This window comes from Microcebus murinus, chromosome 16 (genome assembly GCF_040939455.1).
Source record: "Microcebus murinus isolate Inina chromosome 16, M.murinus_Inina_mat1.0, whole genome shotgun sequence".
NCBI classification, from domain to species: Eukaryota; Metazoa; Chordata; class Mammalia; order Primates; family Cheirogaleidae; genus Microcebus; species Microcebus murinus.
The window spans coordinates 33445342-33471815 of record NC_134119.1 but is presented as its reverse complement, the minus strand read 5'-3'; the positions used below and the strand labels follow the sequence as shown (position 1 = coordinate 33471815).

Genomic DNA, 26474 nt, shown 5'->3' with positions numbered 1-26474 from the left:
GAAAAAGAAAGAAAGAAAGAAAGAAAGAAAGAAAGAAAGAAAGAAAGAAAGAAAGAAAGAAAGAAAGAAAGAAAGAAAGAAAAAGAAAGAAAGAAGAAAGAAAGCAAGCATCTGTTTCCAGGATTACTCACCCCCCAAGGCAAATGGGTGTGGTGAAATTTTAATAAACTGTGGGCTAAAGGTAACGACCCAGATGTCAAAGATAATTCAGTCAGAGTCAGTCTTGATCTAGACCACAGATTCTCAGGCTTGGGCATGATTCAGAATCACCTGGAAGGCTTGCAGGGGACCTGTCCCCAGACTCTCTGATCCAATAGATGTGAGATCAGTTCTGAAAATTTGCAAGTCTGACAAATTCCCAGGTGATACCGAGGCTGCTGGTCTGGGGACCACACTTTGAAGAGCACATTCTGCACGGTAGTTCTCAAAGTGTGCTTCCCAGACGAGCAACACGAGCATCACCTGGAAGTTTATTAGAAATGCCGAATCTTGAAGCCCACCACAGACCTGCTGAATCAGAGTCTACGACTGACCAAGATCCCCAGGTGATTCTTTTTTTTTTTTTATTTTTTTTTTATTTTTTTTTTTAGAGCCCCAACTTAAGCATTATTTTTTTTTTTTATATTTTTTTTTTTTACTTTTTTTACCCAGGTGATTCTTATACACATTAAATGTTGAGAAGGCCGTGCTTCTGGAACTTGCCAGTCAAGAGAATCCCTGGGAGTGTTTACAATTTAGATTCCTAGGTTCCCCCTCTGGCAGCGTAGATTTAGAAGGTATGGGACAATCCCATTGCTAAACTTAATCCCCGCTGGTGATTATTACAGTCAGGCCAGCATGGGAAACTCCTGCTCATTTACCTTGGTGCTGTGTTCCCTGGACAAGACCACGCTGCAAAGCCAGAGAAAATCCTTTTGTTCCAGGATCATGACAAGGCAGCTGCTGCTCCCCCAGAAACAGGAACTTGGGGAAGGTGGCTCTTCGCTGATCTGTGATGCCGTCAGAGGAAATGGGTGGTTGTGAGAACCACAGAGTCTGCAGACAGGAGCCACAGCTCCAAGGACCCTGCACCTGCGTCTTTGTGACAGAGCTCAGGGAACCCTAGGTCTTCTTCCCTGACCCAGCTGTGCTTGGGAGGGGTGTCCAGTCCAGCGTCTCCAAGGAGCATGGGGCTCCTCACCCATCCTGGGTTTATAAACTGCTGACCACAGACAGATGATGACCCACCCCAACAGACACAGCCTCTCGAGAGCCTCCCGGGCCAAGAAAGTTCTGGGTGTCCTAGGACCAAAGACTTTGGCTCACTGCCCGAAGGGGCCCCCAAAGCTCTAACCTGTCCTGCGAAAGCATGCATCTAAGTTGAGCCCTCTGCCCAAACCTCGGACAAGAAACCAGTAAGTATGCTTGCTTTTTGTTTTCTCATGGCCTGAGGCAGGTGAGGAAGAATTGTCCTCCCAGAGACTGGCACTGGGCTTTATTTGCTGCTGGGAAACAAGAGCTTAAGGAGAAGGGGAAGTGGTCTATGAATGTGCAAGGGGGGTGGTTTCTGGGGGTCCCAGAAGAACCGAGGCCTCCCCTCTCCTCTGTCTCTCTAGCTTGTCCTTGTGCCCATTCTGATCCCATCTTGGTTACCGACCGGCTGTGTGACTTTGGGCCCCTCTCTGCGCTGCCGTCTTCCACAGCCAGTGAAGGAGAGATTATCATCTCTGAAGACACTTCAGCTGTAGACTCTACAATTCCTCTCAAAGGGTGATGTTTCTCAGTTGAAAGAGAGAGATCCCCCTTAAATCCAATCCAAATTCATCACTCTTATGCCCACTGCTGAAAATGATCTTGAGAAGCACAAAACACTCATGTTTGTCCGGGCTGTGGGTAACCAGCTCTACAACCATTAAGCACGAGGTTGTCCTCTCGGGGCCTTGGTCATTATATTTAAAATGGGACTCTAGGCCAGGCATGGTGGCTCATGCCTGTAATCCTAGCACTCTGGGAGGCTGAGGTGGGCGGATCGCTCAAGGTCAGGAGTTCAAGACCAGCCTGTGCATGAGGGAGACCCTGTCTCTACTAAAAATAGAAGGAAATTAATTGGCCAACTAATAATATATAGAAATAATATATAGAAAAAATCAGCCTGGCATGGTGGTGCATGCCTATAGTCCCAGCTACTCAGGATGCTGAGGCAGAAGGATTGCTTGAGCCCAGAAATTTGAGGTTGCTGTGAGCTAGGCTGACACCACGGCACTCTAGCTGGTGCCACAGAGTGAGACTTTGCCTCAAAACAAAACAAAAAAACTCTAAGTTCAACACAGTGTGCTGATCTCAGCTGCCTTTTACTCTTTCCTCCATCTACTGACTCGGGTCCCCTAGAAGGTGCTGAGCACATAGTAAGTTGCTCAAATATTTGTGTGGTTAATGACTAGATTATCTCTTATAAAAGTTTCCACTAATATCTCCTCCTTGGAAGCCTGCCCACTGCATGGTCTTCCATTTGCCACCAGGACCTCACGAGGGAGGGAGTTCCAGGGAGGCTTCCAGCATGAGTGTAGCTCCTCTCTCCCTTGGCCCTTAGGGCCCAGCCCCAGCTCCACCTGCAGCAGGAAGTAGTCTCTGGGTTTATGCAGTTGGTGATTGTGGTATTGTTGAAGGAGGGGAAAGGAAACTAAGCTTCACTGAGCACCCATTCTGTGCCACACTCCTCTAATTCTCCCCACGATCCTGCGGAGTGGATATTCCTTTCCCCAGTTCACAGGTGAGACTCAGCTTATGTGCTTTGCCTGAGGTCATGCAGCTCGAACCTGGTTGGCCTGAAGTGATCACCCATGCTACCCAAGGCAGGTGTTCTCTCCCTGGGATTTCCTGGAGACCCATGTCTGCAAAGTTAAGCATTGAGCCTGGACCTCCTACCCAAGGGGCACAGACAGACTGGGAGGCAGCAGGGATATTGACAACCTGAACTGGAGGGGTGCTCTAGCATCCAGGGAATCAGAAACCTCAGGAGGCAGCAGCACCATCTCAGTCTACCACCACCGCAGGGTCCCAAAACCTGAGCAGGAAGAGGCTGTCAGAAGCCATTGCTTATCTGGAGCTAAAGAGCTCCCTTCCAGATGAATACTGAAGTCCCCATGGAGAGGCAGCAGCAAGCAGGTATTGTTATTCTCATTCGATGACATGAGAATAAAGAACAGAAAGAGGGTGTGTTTTATCCTCTAAGGTAGGATCTTTACTCCTCAGACAGGACTGGCCCACGAGGCTGTAGAAGTCATTTGCGATAGTTATTGATGGACATCGATTTTCATCCAGATAGCATGGGGATCAAGGGCAAGCATGACTTCCTCCTCCCTGGACCCCCAGCCCTTGGCTGGTTCATGACATAGAGCAGGAGCTTGGTGAATACCAGCTGAATGGGACCAAACATGTAATGGTGTCTTGTCTCTACTGAAAAGAACGAAATCCTCTCAAGTATAAAGCTCAGTCCCCCACTCCCCAAACATGTTGATATGGTGTTTGAAAAAATCAGCATTACCCCAGAAACCTGGGTATTTAAATTCTGGGTATTAAATTCTGAGGATCAGACATCTGTCCGAAGATCTGATCAGCACTTTGGTGTATTTAGACAATGTATTTTAAGCAGGTGCTGTGGGCCCTCAATGCTGAGGACACAGGCAAACGAGGCCCTGGTCCTCAGGCATCTGTAGGATAATGGCAGATTAAACAAGTAAACTCTACAGGCAATGAGTAATTAAAACTTTTGAAAGAGCACAACAGGGAGCCAAGAGAGAAAAAGGAGGAAGCTCCCCAGAGGGGCCTCTGGTAAAGTGACAATCTGGACAAGATGAAGGAAATGGGCAGGCCAGGCTCCTTGTGCAGTGTTATCTCTTGGACTGTGTGTCGGGTGTTGTTATCCCCATTTTTCAGATGAGGAAAAGGAGGCACAGAGAGGGGAAGTGGCTCAGCCACCAACCCCCTAAGGCTTGCAAGTCATCACTGCGTCATCTAGCCTCGTGGCACTCTGTGACACCAATAACAGTGTGTTCGGTGCCCCCTTGCCTGTCGTGACACTGGCTCTCAAGCCCGCCCAGATCCCCTCGCCCTCCTCTGACCCTAGCCACGAGCCCCGTCATGCCTGGAGTGACCTCACTGGCCCATCACTGTCCCCTACCCCCAGGGGAACAGTGAGATCCCAGGTCAGAGAAAGGGTTCCACATGGGCCACAAGAATTCAAGGGAGTGGTCAGCAAAGGCTAGGGCGTGGGGAGAGCTTCCCAGGGCAGGGCAGGATCCAGACAAGCCCTAAGGGGAGGAAAGGGCATTCCTGCCATGGGCAGGCACACAAGCAAAGGCCCAGAAGCAAAGAACTGAGCCGGGATGCAGAGAAAACTGCGCCCAGTTTGCAGGGAGCCCTCAGTGTGGTGGAGGGGCTGGGGCCGGGTCCTGATGGGAGGCAGGTTTCGCACATGTCAGCAAGGAGATCTGCAGGGGAGTGAGGGGTGTCTGGGGACCAGGCCAGGGGCCATAGCTCAGTCCCCATCATAGCATCTCTTTCAGATTTTTCTTTGCGATGTGCTTCCAAGTGCCCTGCTGAGGAACGATGGGAAGTCTGCCCAGCAGAGGAAAAACCCTGCCAAGCCCAAGCTCGAGCCCCTCCGTCCAAGGCCAGGAACCTGTCCCCGTGCAAGCAGGTAGGCCTCAGGACCTTTCCCAGGCACTGTGAGGTTGCACAGTCCTAGACTTCACTGCCATGGGCCTTCCTGACCAGTAACCCCAACACAGCACAAAGTATCAGTGAGTGGCTCCTGTATCCCAAGCCCTTCCTAGTAAGCCATGCAAGCAGGGCCCCTGCTCTTGCAGAGATTGCATTAGCAGTGAGAGCATGAAACAACCAGGTGAATAAGAAAATAGGAGAGACCGGGTGAGGTGGCTCATGCCTGTAATCCTAGCACTCTGGGAAGCCTAGGCAGGCGGATTGCTCGAGGTCAGGAGCTCGAAACCAGCCTAAGAGCGAGACCCCCGTCTCTACTATAAATAGAAAGAAAATTGGCCAACTAATATATATAGAAAATTAGCCGGGCATGGTGGCGCATGCCTGTAGTTCCTGCTACTCGGGAGGCTGAGACAGCAGGATTGCTTGAGCCCAGGAGTTTGAGGTTGCCGTGAGCTAGACTGATGCCATGGCACTCACTCTAGCCTGGGCAACAAAGCTAGACTCTGTCTCAAAAAAAAAGGAAATTAATTGGCCAACTAATATATATAGAAAAAATTAGCTGGGCATGGTGGCTCATGCCTGTAGTCCCAGCTACTTGGGAGGCTGAGGCAGCAGGATTGCTTGAGCCTAGGAGTTTGAGGTTGCTGTGAGCTAGGCTGACGCCACAGCACTCACTCTAGCCTGGGCAACAAAGTGAGACCCTGTCACAAAAAAAAAAAAAAGAAAATAGGAGAAAGGGATAAGCATTAACCAGCGTATTGGACCCAGAGGGCCTGATAGTTAGTTCCTCAGGCATCTCCCAAGGTTTCTCTCCTCAGTCAGCTCATCCACAGGTGAGGCCAGCCAGCTTTACTTCCATAGCTCTCCAAAGATGCACAGTCCATTGCAGTAGCCACTAGCCACAGGCAATGGTTTATAATTTTTAAAATTCTATTCCTTTATCACACCAGCCACATTTCAAGTCCTCAGATTCACATGTAGTTAGTGGCTACATTATTGGACAGCACAGAATTATAGAACATTTCCATTGTCGCATAAAGTTCTGGATAATTCAAATGGACATTAGGGGTGATGTGAAATACTAAAGCAAAAGCATGTTTTGTTTTTTTTTTCTTTTTAAAGAGACAGGGTCTTACTCTGACATCCAGGCTGAAGTACAGTGGTGTCATCATAGCTCACTGCAACCTCAAATGCCTAGGCTCAAGTATTTTTCTTGCCTCAGGCTTCCTAGTAGCTGGAATTACAGGCATGCACCACCATGCCTGGCTAATTTATTTTTATTTTTATTTTTATTTTTTTGAGACAGAGTCTTGCTTGTTACCCAGGCTAAAGTGAGTGCCGTGGTGTCAGCCTAGCTCACAACAACCTCAAACTCCTGGGTTCAAGCAATCCTTCTGCCTCAGCCTCCCGAGTAGCTGGGACTACAGGCATGTGCCACCATGCCCGGCTAATTTATATATATATATAATTAGTTGGCCAATTAATTTCTATTTATAGTAGAGACGGGGTCTCGCTCTTGCTCAGGCTGGTTTCAAACTCCTGACCTTGAGCAATCCGCCCGCCTCGGCCTCCCAGAGTGCTAGGATTACAGGCGTGAGCCACCGCTCCCGGCCTATTTTTATTTTTGTAGAGATGGGGTCTCACTATGTTGCCCAGGCTGGTGTTGAACTCCTGACCTTAGTGATCCTCCCACCTTAGCCTCCCAAAGTGCTGGGATTATAGACATGAGCCACCGTCCCCAGCTTAAAAGTGGGGCTCTTTTAATGAGGAGGTGGGTAAAGCTCATACAATGCTTATACTGAACCTATAACCATGATTTTCTAAGATAGTCTCTTTTTTTTTTTAGACTGAGTCTTTCTCTTGTGCCTAGGCTAGAGTGCTGTGTTGTTAGCCTAGCTCACAGCAACCTCAAACTCCTGGGCTCAAGCAATTCTCCTGCCTCAGCCTCCTGAGTAGCTAGGACTATAAGCATGCACCACCACATCCGGCTAATTTTTTTTTTTTTTTTTTTATTAATAAGCTGAAGTCACTTCTAACGGCTAATTTTTTGTTTCTATTTTTAGCTGCCTGGCTAATTTTTCTTTTTCTTTTCTTTTTTTTTTTTTTTTTTTTGAGACAGAGTCTCACTCTCTTGCCTGGGCTAGAGTGCTGTGGTCAGCCTAGCTCACAGCAACCTCAAACTCCTAGGCTCAAGCAATCTGTCTGCCTCGCCTCGCAAGTAGCTGGGACTACAGGCATGTGCCAGGATGCCCGGCTAATTTTTTCTATATATGTTAGTTGGCCAATTAATTTCTTTCTATTTATAGTAGAGATGGGGTCTCGCTCTTGCTCAGGCTGGTTTCAAACTCCTAACCTTGAGCAGTCTGCCTGCCTCGGCCTCCCAGAATGCTAGGATTACAGGTGTGAGCCACGGTGCCCGGCCTGGTCTTGAACTCTTGACTTCAAGCAATCCTCCTGCCTCAGCCTCCCAGAGTCTTAGATAGTCTTGAATTAAACTCCCAGTATTTAGGAAAGTTGGACAATTAAAATGTCCTAGAAATTGTAGTATTTTGATGTCAAAACTGTGGCCCAGGTCTGTTTCTTATTCTCCAAAACAGCCCACGAATCCTTTCTCAAATTACATCTTGATTCCATGTTTGGATAATGTATTAGGGTTCTCCAGGGAAATAGAAGCGATGGCGGGGGGGGGGGGAGTGTGTGTGTGTGTATGTGTATGGAGGGAGAGAGGGAAGTTTATTTTGAGGAGTTGATGCACATGATTGTGGGGGCTACAAGTTTAAAATCTGCAGGACAGGTTGGAGGCTCAGGGAGAGCTGATGTAGCAGTCCTTAGTCCCATGGAAGTCTGGAGGTAGAGTTCCCTCTTTCTTGAAGGACTTCAGTCCTGTTCTTTTAAGGCCCTCACCTGATTGGATGAGGCCCACTCGCATTTTAGAGGGTAATCTGCTTTACTCAGTCTACCTATTTCAATGTTAATCTCATCTAATAAATATCTTCACTGCAATATCTAAACTGACATTAGACCAGATATCTGGGTATGGTGGCTTAGCCACAATGATACATAAAATTAACCACCACAGATAACAAGATCACTCTACTTCATGGTTTATTTACTTAGCTCCCTTGCACAGAGCTTGGGGACATGCACTTTATTTTATCTTTTTTATTTTTGGAGACAGAGTCTCACTTTTTTGCCCTGGCTAGAGTGCCGTGACGTCAGCCTAGTTCACAGCAACTTCAAACTCCTGAGCTCAAGAGATCCTCCTGCCTCAGCCTCCCAAGTAGCTGGGACTACAGGCATGCGCCACCATGCCCAGCTAATTTTTTCTATATATTTTTAGTTGGCCAATTAATTTATTTCTATTTATAGTAGAGATGGGGTCTTGCTCTTGTTCCGGCTGGTTTCGAACTCCTGACCTTGAGCAATTCGCCTGCCTGGGCCTCCCAGAGTGCTAGAATTACAGGCATGAAGGGACATGCACTTTATATGGGTCATGTGCAGACTTTGCTACTGTGACTGGTTAAGTCACCTAAACTCCTCATCTAAAGTTTCTCGTTTGAGGCTGAGCATGGTGGCTCATGCCTATAATCAATCCCAGTGGGACTGAGAAGCTGAAGTGGGACAGTCACTTCAGGCCAGGTATTGAAGACTAGACTGGGCAACATAGATCCCATCTTTTTACAAATTTTTAAAAATTAGGCCAGGCACGGTGGCTCATGCCTATAATCCTAGCACTCTGGGGAAGATTGCCTGAGCTCAGGAGTTCAATACCAGCCTGAGCAAGAGTGAGACCCCATCTCTACAAAAAATAGAAAAATTAGCTGGGCATCATGGTGCATACCTATAGTCTCAGCTACTTGGGAGGCTGATGCAGGAGCATCGCTTGAGCCCAGGTGTTGGAGGCTGCAGTGAGCTGTGATGATGCCATTGCACTCTACCTGGGGTGACAGAGCAAGATTCTGTCTCAAAAAAAAAAAAATTTTTTTTTTTTAAATTAGCCAGGCATGCTGGGATGTACCTAGTCCCAGCTACTCAGGAGGCTGAGGTGGGAGAATTACTTGACCCCAGGAGTTCATGGCTGCAGTGAGCTATGATTGTAACACTGCACTCCAGCCTGGGCAACAGAACAAGACCCTAATAATAAAATAAAAAACATTTATTAAGCTTTTCATTTGTAAAGTCTTAATCTTTCCTGAACCGTGTGAGAATTAAAGATGTAAATATCTTAGCACACGTTTTACTGAGCTGATTTAAAAGCAATCTTTAGAGAACATGAGAAATTATGTCAATGTGCCTAGAAATATGTAGCAAAGTTTACAGTTGGGTATCAGATAACAAGAATATTGGGCTCAGAATGATTAAATGCCTTAGAGGTAGATCTTGACTAATTAGAACAAAGGTCACTTCACTCCTATCACTATTACATAAAATGTTGATCAGCAAACACTGATAAGCCAAAATCAATTCAGAACAAATTTTTTTTTACCCCAAATTAGAGTTAGTTGGAATCATGAGCAAATTATGCAAAGCAAGGTATTAATCTATAAATATGATAAACTGGTTTAAAGCAGTTTTTTCATCTGAGACAGAGTCTTCACTTTGTTGCCTCGGCTAGAGTGCTGTGCCATCAGCCTAGCTCACAGCAACCTCAAACTCCTGGGCTCAAGCAATCCTGCTGCCTCAGCCTCCCAAGTAGCTGGGACTACAGGCATGTACCACCATGCCCGGCTGATTTTTTCTATATATATTAGTTGGCCAATTAATTTCTTTCTATTTTTAGTAGAGAAAGGGCTCAGGCTGGTCTCAAACACCCAACCTCAAGCAATCCTCCCGTCTTTGCCTCCCAGAGTGCTAGCATTACAAGCGTGAACCACCATACCCAGCCAAAGAAAATTTTTTCTTTTTTTTTTTTTTCTTTGTGGTGACAGGGTCTCACTCTGTTGCTTGAGCTAGAGTGCAGTGGCATTGTCATAATTTACTGTAATCTTGAACTACTAGGCTTAAATGATCCTCCTGCCTCAGCCTTCCAAGTAGCAGAACTGCAGGCATGTGCCGCCATACCTGACTGATTTTTGTATTTTTTATATAGGTGAGTGTCTCACTATGTTTCTCAGGCTTAAAGCAAATTTTTCTTATACACATAAGACAAACTTAGATCCAGATTGGGTGCTCTAGAAGGCTGTTCCCTGCATGATATGTCTCTTGTGTCTCTTCATTGTGCACAGGGCTCCAAGAAGTTAACAAGGTCACTCCAAACCAAGCAGCACTTCTAGGAGGAAGGACATGGGTGTACAGTTAAACAGGATGAGGAGATGGCAAAGCCAAGATGTCTGGATATCTGGGTGTGGATGGGAGCTATCCCGCATCTGAATGGCTGGAGCTTCCTTCCCCAGATCCACATTTCCCTGTTGCCAGCCTCCCCCAGGCCTTGGCCCCTGGGCCCTGCAAGACTCCTGCCGCAGAGGCAGCTGCCTCTGTTCAGCCACCTGGTGGCAGGGAGAGGCCCCACAGGAAGAAACCTGGAAACCGCACAGATCTCCACTGTGGTTTCCTCTGGATCTAGCCGCAGGCAGCGGTCCCAGGGCCACTCTGAGTCATGCCTGGGGCTGCTCAGGGTGGTGACCACCTCTGCAGGTGTGTGGGGCCCTCCCTGCTGTGGGGCCTCCAGCAGGATCTACCTGGCCCCAGAAGGAGTAGCAGTTTTGGGCAACCCCCTCCACGAGCCATTTGTCCATCCATCTTAAGTCTACTGGGGCGCTACCACGTGCCAGGCCATATGACAGGACCTGGGGACACAGCAGTGGCCAAGACAGGCATAGTCCCTGCCTCCAGGCAGATGCTAAACCAATAATGGATCACAGTTGTATTAGATTTTGGTGGCAGTATGTTTTAGGGGACTCTGACCCAGAGTATATGTGGAGATGGCTAGTCAGGGAAGGGACATTTCAGCCAGGAAGTGAAGGATGATGCTGAGTGAGCCAGGCAGAGTGGGGACCATTCAGGGGACAGTGTGTGTAGCTCAGGGGCTCAGCCCCTGGAGACACAAGGCCAGGGCTTCCAGGAGGGAAAGGGGCCCATCTTATCAGAGAACACCCTCCCCAAGACTGGCTTCGCTTATTTGAGCATAGGTATTTCCCTGCACCCTGGGCCAGCCAGGCCTCTGCTGCAAAGACAGCTCAGAGGAGAGACCCTGGGGGGCCCCAGGCTGGGTTCACTGCAGGCGTCTCCATGCGTGTCTGGGAGGACGTGTCGGCTTTGGTCCATTTCCATAATCAGTTTCTCTTCCCACGTCCACCCAGAGCAGACGCCCTTCAGCCACATGGTGTCCAAGCCCTCGGTCCTTGTCTGTCCACCTGCCTCCACCACCCCCACTGTCCTGGGGTCCCAGCTCCATCTAGAGGGCATCTCAGAGTCCCCTGAGGCCTTGGTTCCTTCGGGGGCATCTGAGACGGATGAGCCTTTCTCCCTGGCCCCGACTGCTGCTCACAGCTGAATGTGTTACTGTGTGCACAAGTCTCTCCAGAGACCCTTATTTATTTATTTATTTTGAGACAGAGTCTCACTCTGTTGCCCAGGCTAGAGTGCCGTGGTATCAGCCTAGCTCACAGCAACCTCAAACTCCTAGGCTCAAGCAATTCTCCTGCCTCAGCCTCCCGAGTAGCTGGGACTACAGCAATGTGCCACCATGCCCGGCTAAGTTTTTCTATATATATTAGTTGGCCAATTAATTTCTTTCTATTTTTAGTAGAGACGGGGTCTCACTGTTGCTCAGGCTGTTTTTGAACTCCTGACCTTGAGCAATCCTCCTACCTCGGCCTCCCAGAGTGCTAGGATTACAGGCGTGAGCCACTGCGCCCAGCCTCTCCAGAGACCCTTAAAGAAAAGGACAGGAGGGTACTTGGGGTGCCCATAAAGTGGCTTCCAACAGCTACCAAGGGCATGTTTTTGAGACCTTATAAGGCCCCAGAAGGCACAGGCAGGTCTTGTTAGACTGGGTGCACTGATCCTTGGGGTGGGGAGGAGAAGTGAGTCCTGTGCTGAGGGCCACCTGCTGCCCAGCCTTGAAATTGGGCCTTGTGGCCGACACGTCCTCGGGACCATTCCCAATGTGGCTGGGGACTGAGGCTACCTCCAGCTCTGTGACCCCAGCCAGTCACTCCTTGCCTGACCCTCAGCCTCCCAGGGTGTCTGAGCCCTTCCTGAGACATGCTGCTGCCACCCAGCCTGTGAGACGAGGTGGTGTGCCCAAGGGCTGCGCCCTCACTACCCAGCCGAGTCCCCAGTCAGGGCGCCTTACTGCACAGTGGAGACGTGGCTGCCTCAGGCAGTGGGCAGGGCTGAGTAATGGGTGCACAAGCCCCCTCAGCAAGTGTGCCTAGGTGGCTGACCAGGACATGTGGTGGCCCTGTGTGACTTGGGACCCAGCTGCTGGCCTTTACTGAGTTTCCAGCCTTCAGAGCTAGTCCACCCAGTGCCAGTCCCATCAGCACCTTCCAGAAGCTGGGCTCAGGCCTATGCTGATGCCTGCTTAGAGCTGTAGGTTTTAAGTTTTCTGAGAGTAGAATGCCTTTATATATAAAGGGCATTGTAGCCATGAGCTCCACTCCTTTTGCTACCCAAATCCTTTCATTATGGTGACCCCAAGAGCTGTCTGGGCACCCCAGGGCTCTGCAGGGCCCCGCTGGAAAAGCCTCAGATTCCAGGGTGGCCCCCCTGGGGAGCAGATGGGCCTCATCGTGGTGCCTGGGGGGCTGACGATGGGTACCAGACCTAGGCCAGACTCCTCTAGACCTCACGTCTCTGTCCCTCCATCCAGAGAGAAGCAAGGCCACAGCTGTGGCCCTGGGCAGTTTCCCTGCAGGTGGGCAGACTGAGCTGTCGCTGAGACTAGGGGAGCCGCTGACCATCATCTCTGAGTAAGTCCGCGGGCACTGGATCCCTGACAACCCACTGATGGGAGAAGGGGCCCGTCCCCCCAGTAGAAAAGCTCGAGGCCTTTAGTGAAGTGCTCCCCTGTGACCCTGTGCTAGAATTTCTGGCAGCTTGACACCCCCACAAGGAGCAGCAGTGTGCAGAGGCCCCCTGGCAGGCAGCCTTGAAGCCACACCATCTCCCACCAGCCCCAGCCTGGCCCAGGCAGTGCCTGCACTAGCAAGTGCAAGGAAGCCTGGGAAACAGGTGGGACAGACGGCCGCAGGTCCCAGCCTGAGAGGGTCCTTGTAAGCCCTGAATGTGCGGTTCCCATGGCTTGGCTCTTCTGAAAGGGGTGCTGCCTCCTCTCTCCCCAAGGGGTGGAGACTGGTGGACGGTGCTGTCAGAAGTCTCGGGCAGAGAGTACAACATCCCCAGTGTCCACGTGGCCAAGGTCTCCCACGGGTGAGTTCTCCCCACAGGCCCACCTCAGGGAGCTTCTTGCTCTCTGCTCCACAAGCATCCCCTTCCGTCAGCCCTGCGGTGAGCACAACTAGGTACCAGGAGAATCCCAGGCCTGCCCACCACGTGTTCTAACGCAGGTTGGCCTGGGAGTCAGTCCAGAGGAGGGGCTGGGGGAGCCCCTAGAGGACTTGTGAGGTCTGGGCTTTGGAGGGTGGCTAGGATCTGGCGGGGGAGAACGCTGAGGGGGACGTGCTGGGATGGGAGCAGTCTGCGTAAGTGTCCCCAGACGAGAAGATGGAGGGACACTCTTGGCAGGCAGAGGCTTGGAAAGGAGAGTGGACGGAATGGGGTGCTGGGGGCCTGGGCAGTTACAGAAGAGAGGCTGGGATCACCGTCCCAGAACGCCCTAGGCCTCTTGGGAGTGAGGTTTCCAGGCAGAAAAAGCAGAGGTTGACCCCATGAAGATGTCCTCCCAGGCCCCTGGAGCCGGGACCAGGAGGACAAAGCTGGAGTGGGTCTCGGAGACCTGAGGACAGATCTTTGTGGTACAGATAGAACTTTGAGGCCCAGAAAGGGAGGGCCTTGTGAAGGTCACACAGGGTGGGGTTGGGGGCAGGGAGGGTCCCAGTACAGTCCTGCCACACCCCCAGGCTGACCCTGTCCTCTTCTCCTGTTCCTTCTCCAGGTGGCTGTACGAGGGCCTGAGCCGGGAGAAAGCCGAGGAACTGCTGCTGTTACCGGGGAACCCCGGAGGGGCCTTCCTCATCCGGGAGAGCCAGACCAGGAGAGGTGGGTGAGCTCAGCGTCCCGATACACGATACACGTTCCCTGTGGGAGTCCTCAGGGAAGGCGCCTATAGATGCCCCCAGAGAATAGGCTCTGCCTCACCCCTCAGCCGTGCAGTTACTCAGCCAAGACTTCCTGAGCCCCAGCTCCATGCTCAGGCTGTATGGACTGCTGGGGGGAGACGGAGATAGGCTTTGAGGCCAGAGGAAGGCGGCTAGCTCTGGAGCAATCAAGGGAGGCTTCCTGGAGGAGTGGGCTGAGAGTGGAAGCTTGCAGGATGTTCTCTGGGAGCCCAGGCTGTAAGACACAGTAGTGCTGGGCTGGACCAAGGGGCAACAAGAGGTTAGGAGAAGCAAGCAAGGCCCCAGCCCGGAGGGCCTTGGATGCCAGGCTGAAAAGCTTGAGTTTTCTCCCTGAGGCAGTGGAGTTGTTACTCACCAGAGAACGTCAGTGAGCGTTGTATGTGTGTTTTAGGGGGAAAATGAAATGCTGCAATATAGTTACTCTCTAAGTGTGTTCTGTGGGCCACTTGCTGAGACAGAGCAGCGAATGGGAAGGTCAGTTTGGGGAACACCAAAAATCATATCCTTATCTGAGAGAATCACAATCCGTGCTACAAGACTTCTTAGTGACGTGCCTTTGTATATTTGGGCATTTCCCAAATACTGTTTTATTTTGTAATTATTTTTATTTTTTAGAGATAGGGTCTCATTCTGTTGCCCAGGCTGGAGTGCAGGGGTGTGACCATGGGACTACAGGTGTGCTACCATGCCCACCTCCCAAACACTTTGAACACAGGAACTTTTCATAATGCAGCACCTAGTAATATTCACTCGATATTCATTCAAAAAAGTGCTTCTCAGAGGGAGTATAGCTCAGTGGCTTAGAGCATTTGAGTCCAAAAAAGTGCTTCTGAAGAACCTACTATGTGGGGAGGCCTTAGGGGGAGAAGGAGAAAAAGGAGCCTACTGTATGTGCCAGGCCTTAGGCACCTCTGGTGAGTGAGGTGGGTGTGGTGCTTGCTCTCAGGAAGCTTCCAGCTCACTGGATGCCGGTGTTCCATGGGACACTTTGGGAAACACAGAACTATTTGAGATTTGTATTGATGCCAGGGCTTTTCCCTTGAATGCTAAGAGCCAAGTGTGATATGACTTAGGGGTGGGGATAGGAGACCAAATGTGAAGGGCTAGAGGACCCAGTCTGACTATCTGCCATGGTGCTGCCATCAGAGGCCATCAGCAATAGAGCAAAAACCTGCATTTCTAAAAGCGAGTGTAAGGCCTGGCATAGTGGCTCACACCTATAATCCTAGCACTCTGGGAGGCCCAGTTGGGAGGATCACTTGAGCCTCAGGAGTTGGAGACTAGCCTGAGCAAGAGCCAAGACCCTGTCTCTACTAAAAATAGAAAAACTAGCCTGGCATTGTGGCACAAACCTGTAGTCCCAGCTACTCAGGAGGCTGAGGCAGGAGGATTGCTTGAGCCCAGCAGTTTGAGGTTGCTGTGAGCTAGGCTGATGCCACGGCACTCACTCTAGCCTGGGCAACAGTGAGACTGTCTAAAAAAAAAAAAAAAAAGAAGTGGTAGAAACTTTCAAAAATTTAAATTAAAAAAAAGTCATCTATCTCATGGATCTTCCTCTCTCCACTGAGCTGCTGCCACCGAGTGAGCCTCTGTTGCCACCGAGCAAAGAAGGAGATTGAAGGAGCAGTAGTGCCCACATTTGTGTTAAGCCATTTATTTGTTTTAGAGAGGATGTCTCGCTTTGTGTCCCAGGCTGGAGTATAGTGGCATATGCCAGCTAATTTTTTTATTTCTTTAGAAATGGGGTCTTGCTATGTTGTCCAAGCTGACCTCGAACTCCTGAGCTTGAGCAATCCTCCCACCTTAGCTTGTGGAGTACCACGCTGGGCTCTGTGTTAGGCACTTTAAGTGCCTTAAATCACTTCTATTGTCTGCATTTTACAGATGAGAAAACTGAGGCTTAGAGAAGAGAAACAATTTGCCCAGGGACACTAAGTTCAGAGGTAGGATTCAAACCCAGCCAAGGTTCATCTCCAGGAATCCAAGAAAGGCCCACATGGGTCAATAAGGTTGGATCCGCAGGCACAGTGACAGGCTGGGGAGGAGGTATCCTGGAGTGAGGACAGACCTGGTGCCTGCCCTGATCTGACTACGATGGGCTGTGCAGGTCCTTTCTCCACCTCAGTCCTCCCTTCTAGGGCCCCTCCAGCTTGTCTTTGCCTCTCCTCCCCTTCCCTCAGGAGCTCTCTGGGGCCACCTCTCCCCAGCCCCTCCTATTTTATAGGTGGCATCAGCACCCCCACCCTCACACCGGTATGCTGGTGGGGGGAGGGGACAGCCCAAGTGCAGCCACTGCAAACAGGAAACCATAGCAGTGGTGCTGAGTGGAACGGGCCCCACTGCAGACCTGACCTGGTGAGCCCCAGAAGCCACAGGAAGTGCTCCGAGCTCAGCTGCCCCACCCCCACCCCTTCTCTGGCCTGGTTCAGCCCCGAGAGCATAGTGACCTGCTCCTACACGGGCCCTCAGTGCCTTAGACCAGGCGAAACTGGTTGAGTGAGAAAGGAGAAAGCCATTAAAGAGCCACATAATTACTGGGATTAAGGTCCCCATAGCCAACTCTAAAAGGGGATAGATCAGAATGCAGCTCTCATTATCAAAAAAGGAAGAAATTTGTCAATTCTCCAGGAAAGGTAAAGAGTTCCCCTGGTTAACTTCTAATCTGTCACTGGAGCTTCCTTTTCGGCAGTGTTTGTCAAGTGGCAGGTCATGACCCATTCGTGGGTCAAGAAATCAGTTTGGTCTGGTGATTGATTATAGACCTGTGGGCCTCAAACCTGGGCATGATCAGATCCACCTGGGGGGCTGGTTACACTACGGCCAGCTGAGCCCCTGCACCCAACGTGGCCAGTTCAGTCGGTCTGGGGCGGGGCTGGACTGGCCTTTCTAACAGGTCCTCAGGTGATGCTGATGCAGCAGGTCTGGGACCACACTTGAGAACGGCTGATCTAGACCTTGGCTGCACATTGGACTCACCTGGGGGAGCTTTAAGCACTACTGATGCCTGCACCCCACCCAGAGCTTCTGATTTAATTGGTCAGGGATGTGGCCTGGTCTCTGGACGCTGTAAAAGCACCCCAGGTGATCTCAAGGTGCAGCCAGAGTCAAGACCCACCACTTTGGCGGACGTGGACCTGTGTAGTGTGTGGTGGAATGGAGCAGAAAACATCCGGGAACATGACTGTGGTTGGGAAAATATTGCCTCAAGAGGCCGGGCATGGTGGCTCACGCCTGTAATCCTAGCACTCTGGGAGGCCAAGGCGGGCGGATTGCTCAAGGTCAGGAGTTTGAAACCAGCCTGAGCAAGAGCAAGACCGGGTCTCTACTATAAATAAAAAGAAAGTAATTGGCCAACTAATATATATAGAAAAAATCAGCCTAGCATGGTGGCGCATGCCTGTAGTCCCAGCTACTCGGGAGGCTGAGGCAGCAGGATCGCTTGAGTCCAGGAGTTTGAGGTTGCTGTGAGCTAGGCTGATGCCATGGCACTCACTCTAGCCTGGGCAACAAAGCGAGACTCTGTCTCAGAAAAAAAAAAAATACTGCCTCAAGAAACTCTTGTTTCAGACACTTGTAAGTAAGCGTACCCTGGGTCACAGTGTAAAATTTCATACGTGGTTTGACACCACAGCTCCAGGGGCCCGAGTGATGTCATAGAACAGCGGTTCTAGGCCGGGCGCTGTGGCTGACGCCTGTAATCCTAGCTCTTGGGAGGCCGAGGCGGGCGGATTGCTCAAGGTCAGGAGTTCAAAACCAGCCTGAGCAAGAGCGAGACCCCGTCTCTACTATAAACAGAAAGAAATTAATTGGCCAACTGATATATATATAAAAAAAAAAAAATTAGCCGGGCATAGTGGCGCATGCCTGTAGTCCCAGCTACTCGGGAGGCTGAGACAGAAGGATCACTCGAGCCCAGGAGTTTGAGGTTGCTGTGAGCTAGGCTGACGCCACGGCACTCACTCTAGCCTGGACAACAAAGTGAGACTCTGTCTCAAAAAAAAAAAAAAAAAAAAAAAAAAAGAACAGCGGTTCTTACACCTGGGTGTACAGAAATCCTCAGGCAAACTTGTTGACGAACTTGTCGACGCCGCACACGCTTGGGCCCCACTGCAGACCTGCTGAATTGGACTCTTGGCAGTGGAGGTCAGAAATCTGTTTCCTTGACACGTTCTCTGGATGGTTCTTCTGTTCTCTGAAGTTTGAAAATACAGTTCCAACCTAAGGAACCCAGAACCAGGTAATAGGAGACAGTGTCTAACCTTTACCTCATGCATCTTGTGACGTATAACGGGAATTGGCCGGTGACTGAGTGATACCAGGACGGTCCCGAAGTCTGGGTGCGTGTCTGGGAAGGGGACTCTCTAGGGGCTTCGAGCCTGTATGTGGACCAAGGAGGAAGGCTTGGCCCTTCGGCTACCAAGAACTCTGACCAGACTCTGGAGAGGGAAGACCCTCGTCCTCCCCAGTGTCCCTCTGGCACACCTGGTTGTGTCACAGGCCAGAGAGTCATGGCCAGCCTCAACTCAGGCCTAAGATTCTGGTTTGTGAAGGGGGCCCTGAAGACTTTGTGGAGGCCACAGGGCTGATCCAGAGGTCAGCACAGGGTTAGGGACAGGCCCCACAGCATCCCCCCCTCGTGTTCCTGCTGTCCTACTCTGTGCTCTGTGTTGCAAGGGAGACTGAGCAAGGCGTGGCTCCTGCCCCATAGGGGCGCGGCTCTGCCCATTCTGGCAGTTGGGAGACACTTCTTGAACATCTCCTCCGAGTCGGGCCTGCTCAGTCACGGTTCCTGTCCTCAGGCTGCGCAGGGTGGAGGCTTCGAGGTTCAGCATCCCTGCCCACAGTCTAGTTAGCAAGGTGGACACTGAACAAGTAATGAGAAGGCGTCCGAGAGTGAGAAGGGCCAGGAGGAAATGCTGAAGCGCGTGAGGAGTAAGAGCACATGCCTGAGTCCTCGGCCCGTCTCCTGCGGGAGGCCACAGGCCTGGAGCACACCCGGGGGCAGAGGCAGGAGAGAGTCAGGTCACGCAGGGCCTTGCCAGGGAGAGGACTTTGAATTTTAAGTCTGACCCCTCACCTGCTGCAAGAGAGGGTTGCAGGGGGTAAGGTGGAAGTGGGAAGCCACGTGGGAAGTTGCCGTGGACGCTATCTGGATGTGTTCCCATCACAGCCAGCAGGCTGCTCTGTCAGGTTGGATATGAGGTGTGACAGAAAGCCATCAGGGATGCCTTGGTGAGTAGGGGGAGGATGAGTCAGGACCATCCCTCTGGAGGCTCACAATTGAGTGTGTGTGGGGGTGGGTGGAGGGACAGACAGCAGCAGAGTGGGACGCTGGTGCCACAGAGCACTGGTGGCTGGCAAGCTCAGAGTAGGGGCATCTCCCAGGCAGGGAAGGCATTCAGGAAGTTGTCTGAGCAGAACTGAGCTATAGGAAGGAAGGTGGGGGTTCTGCAGGAAGAGTATGAAAGGAGCAGCACGAGCGAAGGGCCAGAGGCCTGATGAGGGTTGCTAGGCATTTGCTGCATGCCAGACCCTGTGTTGAACAGCTGCCTCACCTCCCAAATCCACTTGGCAAGCTGGTGACACTGGGACAATTATCATGCCCCTTCACAGATGAAGAAACAGATCTGAGAGGTCAAACAGCGAGCCTGAGAGACACATCTAGGGAGTGTGGGCAGCAGGGGTGTGATAGTATGTGGCTCTGTGTGGTATAACCCAGGCAGTTCAAATTGTAAAGGAAATGTCCTTGCTGGGTACAGTGGTGTGCACCTGTAGTCCCAGCTACTCGGGAGGCTAAGGTGGGAAGATCACATGAGCCTAGGAGTTTGAGTCCAGCCTGGGCAACATAGATCCTGTCTCTAAAAAAAAATTTAAAAAGTTTATTTTAAAAAAGATATCCTGGGCCAGGCGCAGTGGCTCACACCTGTAATCCTAGCACTCTGGGAGGCCGAGGCGGGCAGATTGCTCGAGGTCAGGAGTTCAAAACCAGCCTGAGCAAGAGCGAGACCCTGTCTCTAATTAGAAAGAAATTAATTGGCCAACTAATATATATAGAAAAAAGCCGGGCATGGTGGCGCATGCCTGTAGTCCCAGCTACTCGGGAGGCTGAGGCAGCAGGATTTCTCCAGCTACTCGGGAGGCTGAGGCAGCAGGATTGCTCGAGACCAGGAGTTTGAGGTTGCTATGAGCTAGGCTGACGCCACGGCACTCACTCTAGCCTGGGCAACAAAGTGAGACTCTGTCTCAAAAAAAAAAAAAAAAAAAAAAAAAACTGGCTTATGGGCCAGGCACAGTGGCTCACACCTATAATCCTAGCACTCTGGGAGGCTGAGGAGGGAGGATTGCTCAAGGTCAGGAGTTTGAGACCAGCCTGAGCAAGAGTGAGACCCTGTCTCTACTAAAAATAGAAAAAAATTAGCTGGACAACTAAACATATATATAAAAAATCGACGGGGATGGTGGCGCATGCCTGCAGTTCCAGCTACTCAGGAGGCTGAGGCAGCAGGATTGCTCAAGCCCAGGAGTTTGAGGTTGCTGTGAGCTAGGCTGATGCCACAGCACTCTAGCCTAGTTGACAGAGTGAGACTCTGTCTCAAAAAATAGAAAAAGATGTCCTGAAACTGGGAGACAGCAGAAGGTTTTTGGGACTGGCTGGGGCATGCAGTGAGAAGAAACAGCAGAGGCTACTGGGAAGGGGGGAGAGTAGGCCAGGGTCAGCCACAAGTGGCCTTGGTAGGTGAGCTGTCGACACAGCGGAGTTGGCAAAGCTAAGCCCACCAGCTATTAATAGATCCCCAGTGTAGCAGCTCTTTCTGGTTCTAATAACTGTGGTGACAGTGGCCAGGGTCTAGCAGCTAAAAAAATATGCAAAGGTCTTGGTCACTAGTTCAGCTGGGTTGGTTGACCTTCTGGGCCTATTTTCAGATATGTAGCCCTTTTCCAACCACAGAGTTTTTTCAGGGTCATAGCATGGCTGCATCCTGGTGTGTGCCTGTAGTCCCAGCTAGTCAGGGGGTTGAGGCAGGAGGATTGCTTGAGCTCAGGAGTTTGAGATCAGCCTGGGCAACATAGCGAGACCCCAACCCTAAAAATTAAAGAGTTCAAAGGGTTCCTAGAGTCAAGCAAAGAGAACAAAGAAAATGAAGGAGACCCCTATGCCACACTTCTGAGATTATATTGACTTTGTATTACCTTGTTAAATTCAGTTTTAGTACCTTTTAAATTTAGTTTTAGTAGCTTTTTTGTAGATTCCTTAGAATTGTCTACATATATGATTGTGTTATCTGTGAATAAAGGCATTTATATTATTTTCCAATCCATATACTTTTTTTTTTTTTTTTTTGAGACAGAGTCTGGCTCTGTTGCCCGTGCTCGAGTGCCATGGCATCAGCCTAGCTCACAGCAACTTCAAACTCCTGGGCTCAAGCAATCCTGTCTGAGCCCTTCTGAGTAGCTGGGACTACAGGCATGTGCCACCATGCCTGGCTAATTTTTTCTCTATATATTTTTAGTTGTCCAGATAATTTCTTTCTCTGTTTTCAGTAGAGATGGGGTCTTGCTCTTGCTCAGGCTGGTCTCGAACTCCTGACCTTGAGCGATACCCCCGCCTCGGCCTCCCAGAGTGCTAGGATTATAGGCATTGAGCCACCACGCCCGGCCCAATCCATATACTTTTTATTTCTTTCCCTTGCCTTATTGCACTTACTAGGTCCTCTAGTACAACACTGAGTGGAAACAGTGAAAACATAATTGCTTTGTTCCCTATCTTAGAAGGACAAATTCAGTCTTTCCCATTAAGTATGAGGGTTTTTTGTAGATTTTTCACAGATGCTCTATATCAGGTTGAAAGTACCCTTCCGTGGTAGGCAGAATAATGTTGCTCCCAAAGACGTCCAGGTCCCAATCCCCAGAACCTGTGAATATGTTACTTTATAATGCAAAACAAGTTTGCAGATGCGATTAAGGATTTTGAGATAGGGAGATTATGTGGATTATCCAGATGGCAGGAGGGTCAGAGTTAGGGGGAGATGCTACTGGCTTTGACGATTGAGGAATGGGCCACAAGCCAAGGGGTGCAGATGGCTTCTCGAAACTGGAAAAGGCAAGGGACTGGGTTCTCTGCTAGAGCCTGCAGAAGGAACACAGCCCTGCTGTTACCCTGATTTTAGTCCAGTGAAACCCATTTCAGACTTCTAACCTCCAGAACTGTAAAATAATTATGTTAAACCTCTAAATTTATGGTAATTTGTTACAGCAGCTGGAAACTAATATACATTCTATTAATAGTTTTCTGTTGTTCTTTAATCATGATGGAGGCCAGGTGCGGTGGCTCACACCTGTAATTCTAGCATTTGGGGAGGCTGAGGTAGGAAGATCCCTTGAGGCCAGGAGTTTGAGACCAGCCTGAGCAAAATGAGACCCTGATTCTACCTGCCCCCCCCCCCAAAAAAAAAATCCAAAAATTAACCAGGCATGGTAGCTTGTGCCTGTAGTCCCAGTTATTTGGGAGGCTGAAGCAAGAGGATCTCTTGAGCCCAGGAGTTTGAGGTTATAGTGAGCTCTGATGATACCACCAAACTCTAGCCCAGGCAACAGCAAGACCCTGTCTCAAAAAAAAAAAAAAAAAAAAAAAAAGTAAGAATTGATATCTCCTTGCTTTGACTTCCATGCAGTTTTGGTAATTTGTATCTTTTAAGGAATGTGTCAATTTCATCCACATTGCAGAATTTACTAGCACAATTCATACAAAGTACATAGTAAGCACTCAATAAATGAAAGCTACAGATAGCTTTAAATCATGTAGATGATAATAACAATAGATTATTACTATTATTTCACTCAGCATCCTCTTCCCATTTGGCTTTGATCAAGTGTTAGCTTAAGAAATGAATCTAACTTTACAATTTATAAAGGCTCTCATGCATCCTTATCTGCTGAAAACTGCTATTGAAGGCCTGTGTATTATATCATTTTGCATGTTGTCTTTTTTTTCTATTCATTTTTCAACATGTGCTTTTCTCTTTTAGCCAGTTTTTCTTTTCTTTTTTTTGAGACAGAGTCTCATGGTCACCCCCATGCTGGAGTGCAGTGACATAATCATAACTCACTGCTGCCTCGAACTCCTGGCCCCCTATCTCAGCCATCCAAGTACTGGGACTATAGCCACTTAACACCACACACTGCTACTTTGTATTTTATTGCATTCTGTAATCCATTTAATCTACTAGTGCACAAATGGGCTGTTTGCAGTTTTGGCTTCTATAAACTGTGCTGCTGTGAATATTCATGTCTGTTTCTAAGGTAACATGCTGAGGATGAAACTGTCAGGTTGTAAGGTAAGTGCATGTTCAACTCAGCTAGTTTATGCCAAACTGTTTCCACAGTGGCTTGTACTTATTTCTTTTTCTACCAGGGGGGTGAGAGGTCCTATTTCTCCACCTCCTCATGGACATCTACTTGATAACTTTTCACATTCTAACACTTCTGCCACCTGAGTCTTTGTAAGAACAGCCAACACTTGACAATGTGCCAGACCCTATACTGAGGGCATTGTGTGCATGACCTGACTTCATCCTCACAAGAGCCCCATCTATTATGAATGTGTTATTTATGGCCAAGGCAGCAAGTCTTTGTCCTGCCCCTGCCCAAGACACTTCCCTTTTACCTGGGCCGTGTGGCCATGTCTCTCTTCCTCCTTCCCTTAAGCTGGGTTGGGCTGGATCCCAACCGGGCCTTAGTGCCACTCTTGGACCCCCTTCCTCCTCAGGCTGTTATTCGCTGTCCGTCCGACTCAGCCGCCCCGCATCCTGGGACCGGATCAGACACTACAGGATCCAGCGTCTCGACAATGGCTGGCTGTACATTTCACCTCGCCTCACCTTCCCCTCCCTGCAAGCTCTGGTGGACCATTACTCTGGTATGGTCTTCCCTTGCCTCCATGAGAGTAGACTGGGATGAGGGGTCTGGAACAGACAGTTGTGCCCTTAGACATTTTACCTGCTAGAGAATATCCAGACAGGAGGGCCTCCCCTATCTTCATGCCAGTCCCTGTGCCAAGAAATCAGGTGGGTAGCCCTGTCTTCATCCCATGCCCTGACAGAAAAGCCAAAGCCACAGACCTGTGTGAGCTCAGGGCAGTATACCTTGCCCACCAGACCAGTCCGGTATAGTTCTGATTCAGAGTTCCAGACGTAGGCAGAGTTGGCTCCCCGGGAACTAGGCCCAGAGCTGCTGTGTGGAATTCCGTTCTGATTCTTAGCATTTCCTGGTGCCTGTACTTTAACAGGTGCTGGAAGATGAAGTCACTAGGGCACAATGTCAGGAGGGCAGAGAGGGAAGACCTCCTGGGAAAACTAACTAATGAGAGGTTTTCTGCAGGGCCATTCCCTGCAGAAGTAAATACTGAGTGTTACAAGTACAGACTGAGCATTCCTTAGCTTTCTCCTTCCCAAAGCACTTTCATAACCAGAAACCAGGGCTCAAAGAGGTGCATTAACTTACCTGAAACTTCACAGTGAATTAAGTCTCCCCAAACTCAGCCCAGAATGACCTTTGACTGCCTCTCAGCCTCCATGAAACTAACATCTTGGGTCTCATGTCCTATCACTCTTTGGTGACCACTCCCCCCACCTGCCAAGTGTGGAAAGCTGTCAGGGCGGGGATTGTTGGGGAGAAGCAGGGCTGGAGTCAGCCATGTGAGGGTCTAGGTCTCTTCCTCAGAGTTGGCTGATGACATCTGCTGCCTCCTCAAGGAGCCCTGTGTCCTACAGAGGGCTGGCCCACTCCCTGGCAAGGACATACCCCTACCTGTGACTGTGCAGACAACACCACTCAACTGGAAAGAGCTGGACAGGTAAGGAGACTCCTGGAAACACTGAGGTGGAACCAACAGTAAGGACTCACCCCTAGGAACCCACAACCCAGAATGGGCCTGGCCTGCTCAGGGACGCCTAGGAGCGAGAGAACACTAACCAAACACCTAGCCCAGCTCAGGTTCAGCAGGTGCTGGGGGGAGGGTTGATCTGAAAAACCTGTTGAATTTTTCAGCAGGAACAACTTGGAGATAGGTTTTGAGAATTGCGCACTGTGGGAAGCACAGGGAGGAAGAGGCTCCTTGACCCAGATCTGTTCCCCTGTCCACAGCTCCTTCCTGTTTTCTGAAGCATCTGCCACAGGGGAGGCATCTCTTCTCAGTGAGGGTCTTCGGGAATCCCTCAGCTCCTACATCAGCCTGACCGAGGATATGTCTTTGGACGATGTCAAGGCCCAAAGCACAGGCCGAAAGGGAAACCAAAGCTGCAGCACCTGGAATCCCAACTCAACTCAACCCAACTGAGCATCCCAGAGACAAGGCTGTGCAGAGAGAGGGAGGACTGGGACACACAGGTGCATCCAGTGTCCCACCTATACCCTCTGCTCTTTCCTCTCTTGGCCCTAAGAACTCACTTATCTCCTTCCAGGGCCATGACCCCACCTGCAACCTCTAGTCTGAGTGCAGTTTTGAGAGCAGGACCAGGGCTCCAGAAAGACTAAACTTCCTCTGGGGTCTAACCTGGTCAGTCTCTGAGTTTGGGGCTCCCAGCACTGTCTTCATCCCCGGCCTATTGAGTCCCATTCTACATCCTCCCCCGTTTACCAGCCCCACCCACAGGTGGAGACAACTCCTAGTATCAAGGAGGAAAAAATCATTTTAAGAAACTTTACAAGTCTCACCACAACCTAGAAGGTAGGGCTGTGGCATAGAAGGAAAGCAGAGGGGACAGATAGCTTACCACAACAGCAGATCCTGGGTTGTCCAACCTCCACCTGACCCCCAGAGCAAAGAGAAGGACCTCTGATAGTCCAGGTCTTCAAATGTCCCCCATCAAGCCCCTTCTCTGGACAGCCACAACTCTGAGATCTCTTTCATATTGTGGCTCATATCATTCAAACCTGGGCAAGCTTTCCCAGGCATGTTGACCTTGCCACCTTGTGGGCAAATGCAAAATGACACCCTCTAAGCCTGGCACACTGCAGTGAGGCCAGTCACCTTTCTCAGTGGCAGCCAGGGGGACCAGAAGGTAGTAAGCCTCTCCACAATACCAGGGCCACAGCCTACACCGACTCCAACCCTTGAATTCCCCGCTGCCCATAAGGAGAAAGAGGGCTAGCTGGAGCTGCTAAGGGAGAGGCAGAGGAAGAGCAAGCACCTGTAGTGCTCCCATTGGGTTCTCAAGCTACAGGTGGGGTGGGAAAGGTTTTACCAGGTACCGTCAACAGGTTCTCAATTAAAGATCTGATTTATTCAAGTATCTGAAAACATTCTACAATGGAAACTATTAGGTGCTGCTTGTACTGTGCTATGGACCATGCACATACGGCCATACTGTTTCAGAAGACTTGAAATGCCACTGATAGTTTAAAAACTGTACACTTGGGCCAGGCGCAGTGGCTCATGCCTGTAATCCTAGCACTCTGGGAGGCCCAGGCGGGAGGATCGCTCAAGGTCAGGAGTTTGAGACCAGCCTGAGCAAGAGTGAGACCCCGCCT

General features: G+C 50.1%; 1 protein-coding gene across 3 annotated transcripts; it reads left to right on the top strand.

Annotated features, from left to right (window-relative positions):
- The first annotated feature begins 660 nt into the window (after positions 1-660).
- SLA2 (Src like adaptor 2) lies at positions 661-26236 on the top strand. Of its 3 annotated transcripts, none has more exons than XM_076011099.1 (8): positions 661-1394; positions 4545-4678; positions 12518-12617; positions 12991-13077; positions 13763-13866; positions 23713-23862; positions 24698-24798; positions 25089-25206. In XM_076011099.1, exons 2-8 carry the CDS (start codon positions 4588-4590, stop codon positions 25104-25106), a joined length of 651 nt encoding a protein of 216 aa, XP_075867214.1. In that variant the 5' UTR covers positions 661-1394; positions 4545-4587; the 3' UTR covers positions 25107-25206. The 3 variants fall into 3 exon arrangements, with proteins under 3 accessions (XP_075867214.1, XP_075867213.1, XP_012610186.1); XM_012754732.2 differs by having other exon boundaries at positions 664-1394; positions 24666-24798; positions 25089-26236; XM_076011098.1 differs by lacking the exon at positions 12991-13077 and having other exon boundaries at positions 24666-24798; positions 25089-26236.
- The last annotated feature ends 238 nt before the right edge of the window (positions 26237-26474 follow it).